Here is a 13120-nt window from a genome sequence, read left to right on the forward strand (position 1 = left end):
GCTTTCTGCAGGAAGATCAAGGAAAGGAGGTGAAAAGTCTTCCCTCATCAGGATTTTCCTGTGAAAACATGCACAAGTTTCGACAGGCAATCGATCATAAATATATCTGAGAATCCCACCCCTGGGCTGCATATGGATTCAGGTAACTAAACATGTTCTGTATGTAGGAAGGGTGTGGGTAGTATCTTCGTAATGAGATTTAGATATCTGTAAGAGTAAAATTGAGATTCCAAATCCCTGTGCACTTGTAAAATAATACCAAGGATGCTGATGTAGACACTCACAAGATGTAGGACAGTACAGTAAGAGATAGTTTGAGGTGGGTGGTGTATTTCTGGCACAGTAGTTACAGGGGTGCAGTATGACTGCTAGATAGTAAACCAATTGATATGTGATGAAATTTGAGTCTAGTGATTGGTGATGTGCCTGGGGTGGTGCTGAACAGTGTTACTGTAAGGGTGCATTGTGCCTTAAAATCAGTTAACAAAAGTGCTACCCATCCTAACATGTCAAGTATTTTCATTGGCCACAAAAGGGAAAGTGTTTGGTGGCTGTGTTAGGATTCTCATACTGGCCTGTAAAACAGTAAAATATAGGGCATAAAAGAGAATATACTGTAATAAGACTGGAACTAAATGACATAAGACTTATTTGATGAACATGTGGAGCAAAAGTGGATGACTGGATATCTTCAGAAGAAATGAGAAGACAGCTGGGAATAGAAAGAATCCAAAAGAAAATAAAAATGAGTGCGATGTTTTGGACATGTTAAGTACTGTATAGATCAGATGTGTAATACAAGTACAGAGGTACTGGGCTATCTATGAAGAGGAACAATTGGTTCCATAAAAAGGTGGGCTACCCAAGGTTAGGGGCACGTAGCCTGTCTCACTCATTGCGGACTGTGAGTTACTGTCTAGACAACTACCAATATATTGGTAATGTAATTTACAGTAACTTACAAAATGGTTTCACGGCAACTTTAACACAACAGAAAATCATCACAATATTCCTGAAAGGATATGGGACTGGTGGGTTATAATAAACAAAATGATTATGTGATCTCTGAGGAGCAACATTTCAATCCCTCTGATTCAGTGGTTTTGGTTATATGGTTACCATCCAGTGAAGTAAATGGTTTCTTGAGTTCCAGAAAATCATTTGAGTTGTCACTAAGTGTAGGCTTACCCACATATGGCACTAAATTGAGCAAGTGGATAATGGATGCCCCCACCCATGTAGAATACAGACTTAAAACTGAAAATAATGAATGAAGATGATGTTTCACAGACTTGGTCAGTACTGTTAAGGTTAGTGTGGTGAGCTGGCAAGAGAAGGGAAAAGGGGAGTTGTAAGAAGATTTGGGAAAGGGGGAGTTGTAAGATTAAGAAAGGACTGTCAGAGAAAAGTGACAGGTACAATGGAAGGACCCAACAGATTTGAAAACAAAGAGGAAAATGGAAAGGGAGAAGAGAAACCCGGACTATATTTATCGTACTTACCCCTTTTCTCTAATCTGTTTAAAATGTTTTCTGTCTTCAGTTTCTTTTCTTTAACTTTGCATAATTGCCTTGTTTTATTATACCCATCTCTTTTGTTACACAATTCTTTTTCTCTTGTTCTTTTCTTGCTTCTCATCTATTCTTTATCAGCTGGGTTCTGTATTTTTCTCATTCTAGTGTTCAATGACAAAGATACTGTAATTTTATTTTTTATATCCCATATGTTGTTCCCAGCCTCTTGTTGTGTCTTATTGACTTTTTGTGGAATATACACTAGCTCCAAAAAATATCAATGTACAACAAGTGTTAAATACTTTGACACAAGGACTGAAGAAAACTGGAAAATGCCCTGGCATACATTAGCAGTCCTGATGGTAGATAACTGCCATAAAGCTATTAGCTGAAGTTTGTCTTTTAATTTATATACGTATTAAAGGCTGTTAACTCCCGGAGTTGAAAATTCTGGATGACACTGGTCCCACAGTGCATTAGCACTTCTTTGAGCTCGTATGTATAAAGCATTAACAACAGCTGGGAAAGCACGGCTAGCTCTTCATACCTAAACCTTGTGAATTCCTCCTCTCTCCTGCCAACCCAATGTCTCCTGACCACGTCAACCTTTCTCAATCCTGCTGCCTCTCACCTACTCCTAGCAGCAGTACGTCATGTCAGACTAGCTGCTACAGCTTCTCTATCTAACATGCATCCCTCATCTTGCTCCCAGTGTCCTCTTAGACTCTTCAACAATAAACAATTCAATTACCCAGGAGTGAGGTCTGAGGCCCTGTTTGGTAAGATGGTCTGACAGCTGATGAGACATTCAGAGATCCCAGTCCCCTATCAGATCCCAGACACTCAGTCGCAGTCAATAACATTCACCTGTTCAGCTTGGGGATGTCTTTTTTCTTTTTATTCCATTCTTGCAATCTCCTCTATGGTATGTGGGAGCACTCACCATCCACTCACTCAATGTAGTGCTGCCCTTGGGTGACTGTCCTTTCCTCTCTTCCTTCCTTCCTCCTCTGTCTTTCTTTCCTTCATTTTTTACTCTTCCTTCTGTCTATGGGTGACTCTACACTGACTAACAAGCCCAATGGTTTCCTGTACACCAGGAAACCATTTACAATGATGTGTGGTAACTATATAACCAAACTATGGCTCCTGGTGGTTTAGTGGGTAATTAAGGTGCTCCAGCTGGATTGAGCCTGTGTAGGTTTATATCCAAGGGGTGGTTGGGGTTTATTGCTCCCATGATGCCACTCAAGGATAAGTGAGGCTGGTCACTCTCTTCTTAAATGTCAGGACCACCTTGCCTAGCCCCGGGCTCCTACGCTCCCCATGAGGCAACACTGGATTGGATGATAAAGATGATACAATCTCCTGACGATTTTAGTCAGCTAAGGATAGACTTCATGAACTGGAGAGATAAGACATGACACTGCTAAATTTCATTAATACCAGAAGCCTTTCCTAAGTTGAATAAATTTAACTGGTAGCAGTAAGAATAATGTAAACATGACATCACCTGGAGTCACATGGTTAAAATGCATCTCAAAACTTCCCTGAGTCAAAAGTGTTGCTTTCCAGCACTAAACTTGGGCCCCCAAATGCAGCATTGGCCTACCTCAGGCTGACAACAAGGAGGATGCCTGGGGTATTGTACTGTCCTTGGGTGGGTAAAGTGGGCAAGGAGGATGGCAAAGGCATCTGTAATGATATGACTGCCACCAAACCCTTGGACAGACAGAGAATGCTGAGAGGCTCAAAGACTAAAAAGCAGCTAAGGCCTAATAAAGTACAGAACTGAAGATGACTTAGCCTTTCTGCACCTGCCTACCATACCAAGGTAGTAGCAGTAAGTATGATTTATCAGCTTTTTCAGTGGTAGTGTACTCTTCTACATCTCTCTTCTCTTCTGTCTCCCTCTTCTCTTTGTTTCCAATTTCTCTTCTTTGTACAGAACTGCTAAAACATCCAGGTTACCAAGTTACCTCCTCGGTGTTACCATAGGTACTGTACTCATTTTACCTACCAACCCACAATAGATGGGTGGTCACCTGAGTTGCATGGCTCCAACTGCCTGTACCAGAATTCACACCCTGGTGTTATTGGACTAAGAACTTGATGGCAAGCAACACGAACCATTTCACTAAGACTACCACTCTTTAACCCGTTCAGTGCTGGAGCCTCTGTCGACTTTTGTCCCTAGACTGCCAACGGTCTGGCTGGCAAAGTTACCTACAATGCCGGACATTACTGACTTCTTTTTCCCAGGAATTGGTACTGATGGCCCAGGGAAGAAGGCCTCTATTCCCTCTCACCCATGGGAGCAAAGGAAGGGTGTCTGTCTTCTCATTTTCTCTCAAGCAACTTGGGCTGACTCAAATAAATATGCACAAATGTATGGAAAACTGTGTCCGTATATATATGGACTCGGCAATTAAGCATCCTATACATTCGTACATGTACTGTATATATAGACTCGGCAATTTTGACACATTTGGTTTGTTCGTATATATACAGATATGGTACAGAACGGTTAAAAGCAACTCTGTTCATCACTAACCAGACATTCTGATTATACTCCCTACCTTCTCTAGTTTATTCTTCCATAGACAGTACCTTTACTGCAATACTCTGCAAACATGTACTGTATATAGATAATTTTTGCACTCCAGTTGCCTTCACTTTTATACAAGCACAACCTTTCACTCCACAGGCACAATTCTGCTCTTCCGAGCTTCATCATCTAATCCTATGTTGCCCCATGAGGAAAGTAGAAACCCGGGGCTTGGCAAGTTGGTCCTGACATTTACGACGACAGTGACCAGCCTCACTCACTCCTGAGTGGCATTACATGAGCAATAAACCCCAACCACCCCTTGGATAGAAACCTGCACAGGCTCAATCCAACTGGAACGCCTTAATTGCCCAAGCTTTCTGTCAAAAATCCCCAAAACATTTCATTCACTTTCTCTACCACATTTATTCATCTCTGCATATAGAGGACCTAACACCTGATGTCTTTCCATTTTTCAGCTTCTTTATTCACTCCTGCCAATGTCAAACTCTCATGCATGACATCACAACCCTACCCAAGCAAACCAATCATGCTTACCACTGCTCCGCTCTCATCATTCTCATTCACTACCCTTTAAAATGCCCTTTCCATCTGGTATACAAATACTTATCAATGGGAAGTTTCATTTTGATAAAGAAGTAGTTGAATGGATTGTGATGACTCCTCTATTGTTAATTTAACGAACTACGGTACTGCACCTAAATTACATCTTATGCACCTCAGAAGGATAAGCAATTTCTTGCCTTACCTCATGCTATTCAAACTATGCATCATTCACTCAGTGAGTTTTTAATAATAAAATAAACCATTGCAAGGTCTCCTGCCTTGCACAACATGAGGAATTACGTTATTAACATTACAAGTAACTATACATACTAACGTTTCTCTAATCGGTATCAACATTTTCTCTACTAAGTACTGATATGAAAATTTATGTTGTCACTTTGTGAAAACTGTTCTGCCACTGTCAACATGCTGAAAAAAATTTGAAACATTTATGAAATAAATATGACTGGTCACTAAAAACACAATGAACACAAAATAATTATGATGTTGTATGGTACTCACAGTGGTCACTTCAATTTTCACAAATACAGTATGCTTCGATCACCTTGCCAAAATCTTTCACCAAGTCAGAAGATATCTGTCCTTAGTAACCATCGTACAAACAAGTGAGATGCACAGTGAAGGAACAACGAATGCTCACATACAGTAATGCAGAAAAATCTCATCCACAGTGGCTTTGGCATATGTACAAAAGTGTCATTACAGCTCACTAGTATCCACAGAGAGTTCTCACTGGTTCTCACTCAATTTTCAAGTAATGCCTGCAATGTGGTGGCAAGCATATTTAAGCAAAGGTGAGTCCAGCACCCTTGTAAGTGTTGAAGATCTTTTCAATGGCGTTGACATACGCAGCTGTACGCAGATCAATGCCAAGATTGTACTTGATGGCTGTCCTCATGATGGCCTGAAATAATCGATGCAATGTTAAGTTATCCACACTTTGCAGATATATAAAATCATGTAAGCTTGAAGCATATACAACACCAATTTAAGCCTCAAGAAAAAGGTTAACTTACCATGCCAGTCAACATCACTTCTACATAATCTGATATAACGGAATGCAACACATATACCGCTAAGCTGTTGGTACTGTTTAGGTATGTATGTGTAGAGTATTTGTATTGCATCGTTTTGTTTATTAAAGGCTCCAACGTGCTTGCATGCATCGACCTTAGTCACCTAATGGTGGCTCTCCACATTGCTTGATCTCTGGCAGCCTCCCTGTTCAGTCCCTAATCCCTGAGGTCACATTCTATGACCTCATCCCAGGTCTATTTCAGTCTGCCTCTTGCAACCAAACCCCTAATGATCACACTTCTCATCCTCTGCACCCAACTGTCATCCTCCATCCTCTCCACATGCCCAAACCATCTCAATCTACCCCTCCTCATCACAACAACAATACACTCCAGTTCCATCCTCCCTTTCAATTCTTCAGTCGTAAACCTAGCCATTCCTAGGCCTCTCATTCAAGGACGTACAACCCACCTAATCAATATCATTTCTGTATGTCTAAGCCCACGAATATCCTCTTTCTTTACTCTCCAGGTCTCACTACCATACAGGATTACACCCCTAACACATGTTGCATACAAGGATTCCTTAGCATAGTGGGAGACCCCTCTCAATGTCAGGAGAGGCAACAGCTCCCTGAACTTTTTCCAACCACTCCTTACTCTAGCCACGGAGCTAGCTCTAGCCCCACCTCCACCATATAGCATGTCTTACACGTAACAAAGCTCCTCCACACATTCAGGAGACTCACCAACAAGTTCAGTCCTTTCACGCCTGACAATCTCTATATGCTCTCCCCAATGGTACACATGAAATCAGCATTATCTTGCTGCCTTCCTTTAACAGAACTACATCTCTTACGCACCCACCTATTACAAATACAGTATTGCACAAGATGGAATTACTTCCCACACCCTTGTGGCAAACTGCACATGGCCACTCTTCTTTGATAGTACTGTCACCAGTTCAAGATATCACCACTTTTGTTTTTTCTGCATTTACTCTCAAGTTCTTGTGCCCTATACCATCTCTCCACTTCCAATTCTTTCCTCCGCCTCCCTTTCATTCTTTGCAATCAACACTAAGACATCAGCATACATCTCCCATGGGAGTCCATTTCTGAAGTCACATAAGAAGAGCTTCAAGCATCTATGTAAGCAATAAGGGGCTCAATATCAACCCCTGATGCACTCCTAAATTCACAGAAAACTCATCACACAAATCTCCATTCACTCTCACCTGGGCACACACACACACACACACACACACACACAAAATCCCTTTTCTTTCCCTGTATTTCCTGGAGTACATATTACACTGCATACAGTAAATGAAACATGAGGAGTGATTTCTGGAGCGATATGAAATGTATAAATCAATTATCGGTACAGAAAATGCAGTAAAACATATACTGGAGATTGCATCTGTAAAAAAAAAAAAAAAAAAGTGACAATCTGCGAGGTGTAAGCTTGTATGGTGAGGAAGCAAAATGATGAGTAAAGTCTTATGATGTTAGTGAATTATGTAGAAGGAAGGTTTACAATAAGTGTTGTAATGAGAAAAAGTCTTCAGTATATTTGAATGGGGTTTTGACTGAGGTCAAACCACGAGTTGTGAAAATGTATGTGAAGTTTGTGAGGGATGGAATCATTTAAATTTGATGCGCAGTCTCCTCCAAGAGTAACTTTTACAAAGTATGATGATGATGATATGTTTAAAACTATCAACTTAACAATTTCACCTTAAGTAATTTCCTTGGCTACAAGAAATCATTTGGCTTCTCATGCAATGATAAGTCACCTGCAGGTTTCATTAGCATCAAGTGAGTGGATGGTGGATGCTCTCACTAACCACAATAATCAGACTGTTTAATCCCAATAAACCCACATCCTTAAGTAATTGCATCTGATGTAAACAGCACTGAGATAACAAAACAGCACTGTCATTCCATGGCTGCACATGACCTCATATAATTATGCTATGCAAGGAAGCACAAGGCTTAATCCACCTGGCAATTTTGGAGCAATGGTACACATGACTTAAGGTATACTGCTGAATGCAGAATGGATACTACTGTACTATTTTTTTTTTTTTTAAATTTCATAGTACACTACAGTATACCTGAGCCTTATATCAATCTACCAGTCATGATGCCGCAGAGCCTTGACATAAACATTTGTAATCATTGCATTAACCAAATTCATTTGAGAATACAAAGTATAGTGCACTCATACTTACCCTGGCAGAGCGCTCCATAGTGTAATCCAGACCAGAGTGAACAATATCCTTCTCAGATGCTCCCTGTGTAAAGATGGAAAGTGTATCAGGTCTCAAGATGTGTAGGAAACATCAATGCAATACTCAAGTAAATGCTGTCTAGTGCAGTACTTTATTTTACTTTAACCAATTACTATACTGGGATTTTTTTTTGTTGCCTACATAATATAATCAACAGACTTTGTAACAAAATCTGAGAAATTTCCCTCAATATCATTAATACTGCATTAGCTGTACTGTTTTTAATGATATCAAATCCAAAGCACTTACAGCAGATACCCATTACTGTACTTATTTTCATATTATATGGCTATGTTATTAGGCTACACAAGAAATCCTGCAGCCATACTGTTTAACAAATACAAACCAAATCTGTACAGTATTGGTGTCCACTTGAAAAAAGTTATCTCAGGGTACTGTGTGTGACCAAGCACTCACTATCACTACTATAAATTTTATAGCATATACACTTCTAAACACACAACTGAGGCAGTGTGAAGGAGGTTTCATGCAAAGCCAATTTTTTTCGATAAACAAACTAAAAATCAGTGTCTCAGAGGCTCTACATTAGGAATTGAGACATATACTACAGGACAGGGTGGTAAAAATTGATATATTTTTGAAAGGGTTGATAAAATAGTAAGATATAGGTAGGAAGTTCAGTATGCAGTAATACAAAACACCATAGCAAATATCAAACAATATGCACTGATTATCCCAAGATTTTTCTGATTCAAGAAAGTGAAACAAACAACTGAAATCCCAAGAACACTTTTTCCACACAGCAAAATTAGAATACTGAAGTTCTGTACTTCTTTCACCATCCAAACTACAAAATCCATCCATCCATCATCCAATCCTACATTGCCCCATGAGGAGTATAGGAGCCCGGGGCTAGGCAGTTGGTCCCGACATTTAAGATGAGAGTGACCAGCCTCACTCATCCCTGAGTGGTATTACATGAGCAATCAACCCCAACCAACCCTTGGATATAAACCTTCACCGGCTCAATCCGACTGGAGTGCAATAATTACCCACTAAAACCATCAGGCACCAAAATCTGGTTATATGGTTACCTCCCAGTGCAGTAAATGCTTTCCTGGTGTACAGGAAACCATTTGGCTTGTCACTCAGTGTAGTCACCCACAGGCTGAAGGAAGAGGAAAGAATGAAGGAAAGAAAGAGAGAAGAGGGAGTGTAAAGTCACCCGTAGGCAGAAGGACAAGGAAAGAATGAAGGAAAGACAGAAGAGAATGGAACGAAAGAAGGATGGAGAGGAAAGGGCTGACACCCGAGAGCGCACTACATTGAGTGAGTGGATGGTGAGTGCCCCCACCTACCACATTCACTTATTAAATAAAAAAATACCAAACACACAAGACAGACTATACAGTAAACTCTAAATTATCTGGCATAATTCAGCCAGGCACTATGTTGGTTAAAGCAAAATGCTGGATCTTGCACAGTATCCCCCACCAACTCAACATTCGGCGTTGAGCTGGATATTGCATTACTATCCGTCTCGAACGTCTATCCTATAAGCTTTCCCATGAGTAAATGATGAAAATTTAGCATAAAATAAAGAAATGATACAATACAGTAATACAGCAGTGGTTGGCTACCGTTTATGAGCTAGCTGATACACCTTAATGCAAGATATTGCATAAAACTGCCTGTTAAATATTGCTTTAATAGAGCTAAGCCGGCAGCGCCGGATATTGCACTGGGCCAGATATTGTGATGACGGATAATTGAGAGTTTACTGTACAGCATCAGGACCACAGAAACAACGATCCAACAAAGACTCCTTTAAAGCTTACAAACAACCACAAAACCTGAAACTACTTGAAATACTGCAAGTTCTTCAATCAACATTTCGACCCAATTCAAATTCCAATGTTCAGATATAATGTGAGATCTAGAGCAAAGCCCATAATTTTCCTTGGGAACGACTGCCTTTCTAATCATAAACACAAGAGCTACTAGAGGCAGCATATATGATCTTATTCATGTAAGATGCTGGATTCAGTTTTCAACTATATACTGCTTGTGACGGTATTGGACAATACTGCTGAGTGACTATTTGAACAAGCAGAAAATATTACAAACACAAATGATTGTCATAAATTATCCATGTAATGGGCACCACTAGCCCTTTCTGTGCAAAATAGATACAGCTTATTCCAAAAAGCTAGTTGTTCATTTAAACTTAGAATTACCACACGGTACAACACTGCAAGTACTAGAGCTCATATCTGTTGATGATTTAGAAATCTTAATACTCTTTAGCACAAACCTGTGCTTACCACTTAGAACTGTCAATAGCTAATATCATACTACAATTCCATATTGTATTTAAGCTCTGGATGCAGTACCATACCGCAAGTACAGAGATCAATAAACTATGTAGCTGTGCTGTGGCATTAAATAGGTCATGTTTTGGGATTAATTTTTTACACAACTGCACTATGGAGCTTTGTTAAATATTTCTTTAACTGCCTTCTATCCAGCTACTGTACCTACAAAAGTCACATAAGTCTTGGAACTGTATCTCCTGCCCAGGCCCAGGAAGGCTTGGCATGCTCTTGTGGCTGTGTCATGTTACAGATGTGAATGAAGACTAAACTAGGAAAGAGGTCATGAGAGTGATCACAAAAAAGCTATGATGTGATGCCAATGTACAAGCTGGTGAGAAGGAGTATAGCAGATATAAAAGAAGATGAACATTTTTGCTCTACATGGTCAAGTATGAGAACTCACTGACAGGTTTCAGAAGTTGGTTGGTTGATGACTGACAAATGGCAGGAAGGAATTAGTGATGATGAAGATATCAGTTTAAGATGAATGTACTGTAGGGAAACTTAAATTTGACTCACTGAAAGTGCCTGATTATTCCTATGAGCCTTGTGATGACTGATCAAGCCATGGTGTTGTAGTTTCTATGGGGATAATTAATGAACAAGCTAGTACAGACCTTATTATGTGATGATTTAATGTAGAGTCCCAAGTGAAAAAATAATGGACAATGACCTGATGGATCAAAGTAAAGAGTGTTGTGCAGAAGTAATTCATGTTCTAAGTATATAGTACTGACAGACTGGAGTGTACAGAGGAAAGAAACCTGAGTGACTAAGTACTTGTAGAACAATGAATGTAATAATGACAAACAAGAGGACAGTGCAGAAAACTGCAGTGTTCAAGGCAAAAATAGTATATATAAGTGAGTCTGAGAGGGTGGGAGGTGTGGAGGGTCAAGATGGGTGGACAGTGAGGGAATGCATGGGAAAACGAGGTATGGCTGCTGATGAAGGATAACAGCGACAATCAATGGATGAGTTATGTATGGTAATAGCCAAGAAATGGGTTGCATCCTATTTTTTACTAAGCAGGTGACTGAATTGTGTCAGTATCAAAAGCTATATAAAGTACCGTGCATGGTTGTGAGATTGTTCATTTCCTGGAATTCTATAATTTTGTCAATGTTTCTGTGCATTTACCATTAAAATATGAACTCACTAGGCTAGGCTGCACATTACCACTTATGGACAAAATGACTGGTCTGATAAGGTTTTTAAGTTACCCAGAAAGTGCAGTTATTTTGACTTATATCTACTTCCTCCTTGCCATCATGTGCATTACTGCAACAAATGACGGTTGATGGTTTCTTCGTACAATGCATAAACTCTTTGAGATTCCAATGACACATCTGTGTGTCATATGAAATCCAACCCCAGAGATTCCAATGATGTCTCCACGCGTCATGCGTTATCACTAGAAAGGCAATTTATCGTAGTCTTGTATGGTGTTAAAAAAATTTATATATCTCTGTTACTTTACTTTTGGTGAGCATTATTCCGATGATGTGTCCATGTGTCATGTGTAATCACTAGAAACATGTGTATGTTTTTTCTGGCACTTTATTGAGAAATAGCTGGCATAAATAGCGATAAGCTATATCTCAATCGAAAGTCAATTTATCAGTTTTTCACGGTGAAAAAAAATATATACTGTATCCCTACGTGTCAAGTGGGGTTGGTGGAGGATTAGTGCCCCTCCCTGTAAAACAATTAACTCTGAGCCCTTGACCACCCCGTTTGGGATACATGGCGTCTGGCAATGAATGAATGAATGAAAATATATATATGCATATATATATATATATATATATATATATATATATATATACCTCCATCACTTTATTTTTTGTCAAGTATTTTTCTACAGCAAAGTACAGATTTTTTTTTTTGGTTAACTTCATCTCATTTTGACTTTTTATTATTATTTTTTCCCTTTTTTCAACATTCTACGATAAAGTACAACTATTCACCTTCCACATAACACAAAAATCAGCATCCTATCATGGAAAGTAAATTTACACAGACCCATCAAAGAAAAATACTGCTAAACGAAAATGTGGTCAGCATGAAAGCGGGTAAATCTGAGACAGACATAATTTGACCAGAGCTGAAAGCTCATAGAGTTCATTATTTCTCTAAAGATGTATGTAATACAATAACAAACATTCATATGTAAGGCTAGAGACTATGTAACATGAAATGTTTGTGTGTATGTGCGTGTCTATCATCTATACATACCAGTACACTCTAAGAATAATGTGAGCATGATGCAGTTGGGGGTTGTTAAACAGCTACACTGTTACTGTAATAAAATACAAAAGCCATTTGCGGGGCAATCTTTTTGGGGTTTACTTCTAGTTAACTCCCTCATCCCAAGGAAAGTTTAATTCATTCTGGCTAATGCCAGACAACTTCATTCACCTTACTAAAGATATCCACAAACTGAAAAGGTCTGAAAACCTCAAGTAACTCATTCAACCTACGGGTATTTTTATATTTTATTCTGACTAATATAAGACAACATTAATTAGGTTCTGAATGATGTCCTTGGACTTAAGGGGTTAAGCAATAATGATCATTACTATTCAACATGCCACACCAAGCCACAACATGCAGCAATCACCACGAGCTGCACTATTATTATATTGGAGTATATTAACTCCTGTACATATTTTGCAAAACTTGACGTATAAGTGAGAAACAAGTACAATAAATCATGTACAGTATAAACTTCTAATATACATTACATGCAGTGCTAACTAAAGAATGAGTCTGAAAGGCAATTTTTCTTAAGACTACCTGGAGTAGCACTATTATTATTT

The 13120-nt window shown here is 39.2% G+C and overlaps 1 protein-coding gene across 6 annotated transcripts in view; it reads right to left on the reverse strand.

Annotated features, from left to right (window-relative positions):
* Window positions 1-4466: 4466 nt before the first annotated feature.
* The window catches only part of LOC145401006 (glutamate dehydrogenase, mitochondrial-like), a 77653-nt gene continuing 68999 nt past the window's right edge, over window positions 4467-13120 (reverse strand). For 2 of the 6 annotated variants that reach the window (XM_080273366.1, XM_080273367.1), the window contains exons 11-12: window positions 7903-7965; window positions 4639-5554 (exon numbers count right to left, since the gene is read on the reverse strand). In XM_080273366.1, coding sequence (XP_080129492.1) covers window positions 5435-5554; window positions 7903-7965 — 183 coding nt within the window. In that variant the 3' untranslated portion in view covers window positions 4639-5434. Of the gene's footprint in view, window positions 5555-7902; window positions 7966-13120 lie in introns of all 6 variants that reach the window. The other 4 variants (XM_080273370.1, XM_080273369.1, XM_080273368.1 and 1 more) reach the window with 4 other exon arrangements.

This window comes from Coenobita brevimanus, chromosome 54, assembly GCF_032717465.1.
Source record: "Coenobita brevimanus isolate Jiangsu-jjx chromosome 54, ASM3271746v2, whole genome shotgun sequence".
Taxonomy (NCBI): Eukaryota; Metazoa; Arthropoda; class Malacostraca; order Decapoda; family Coenobitidae; genus Coenobita; species Coenobita brevimanus.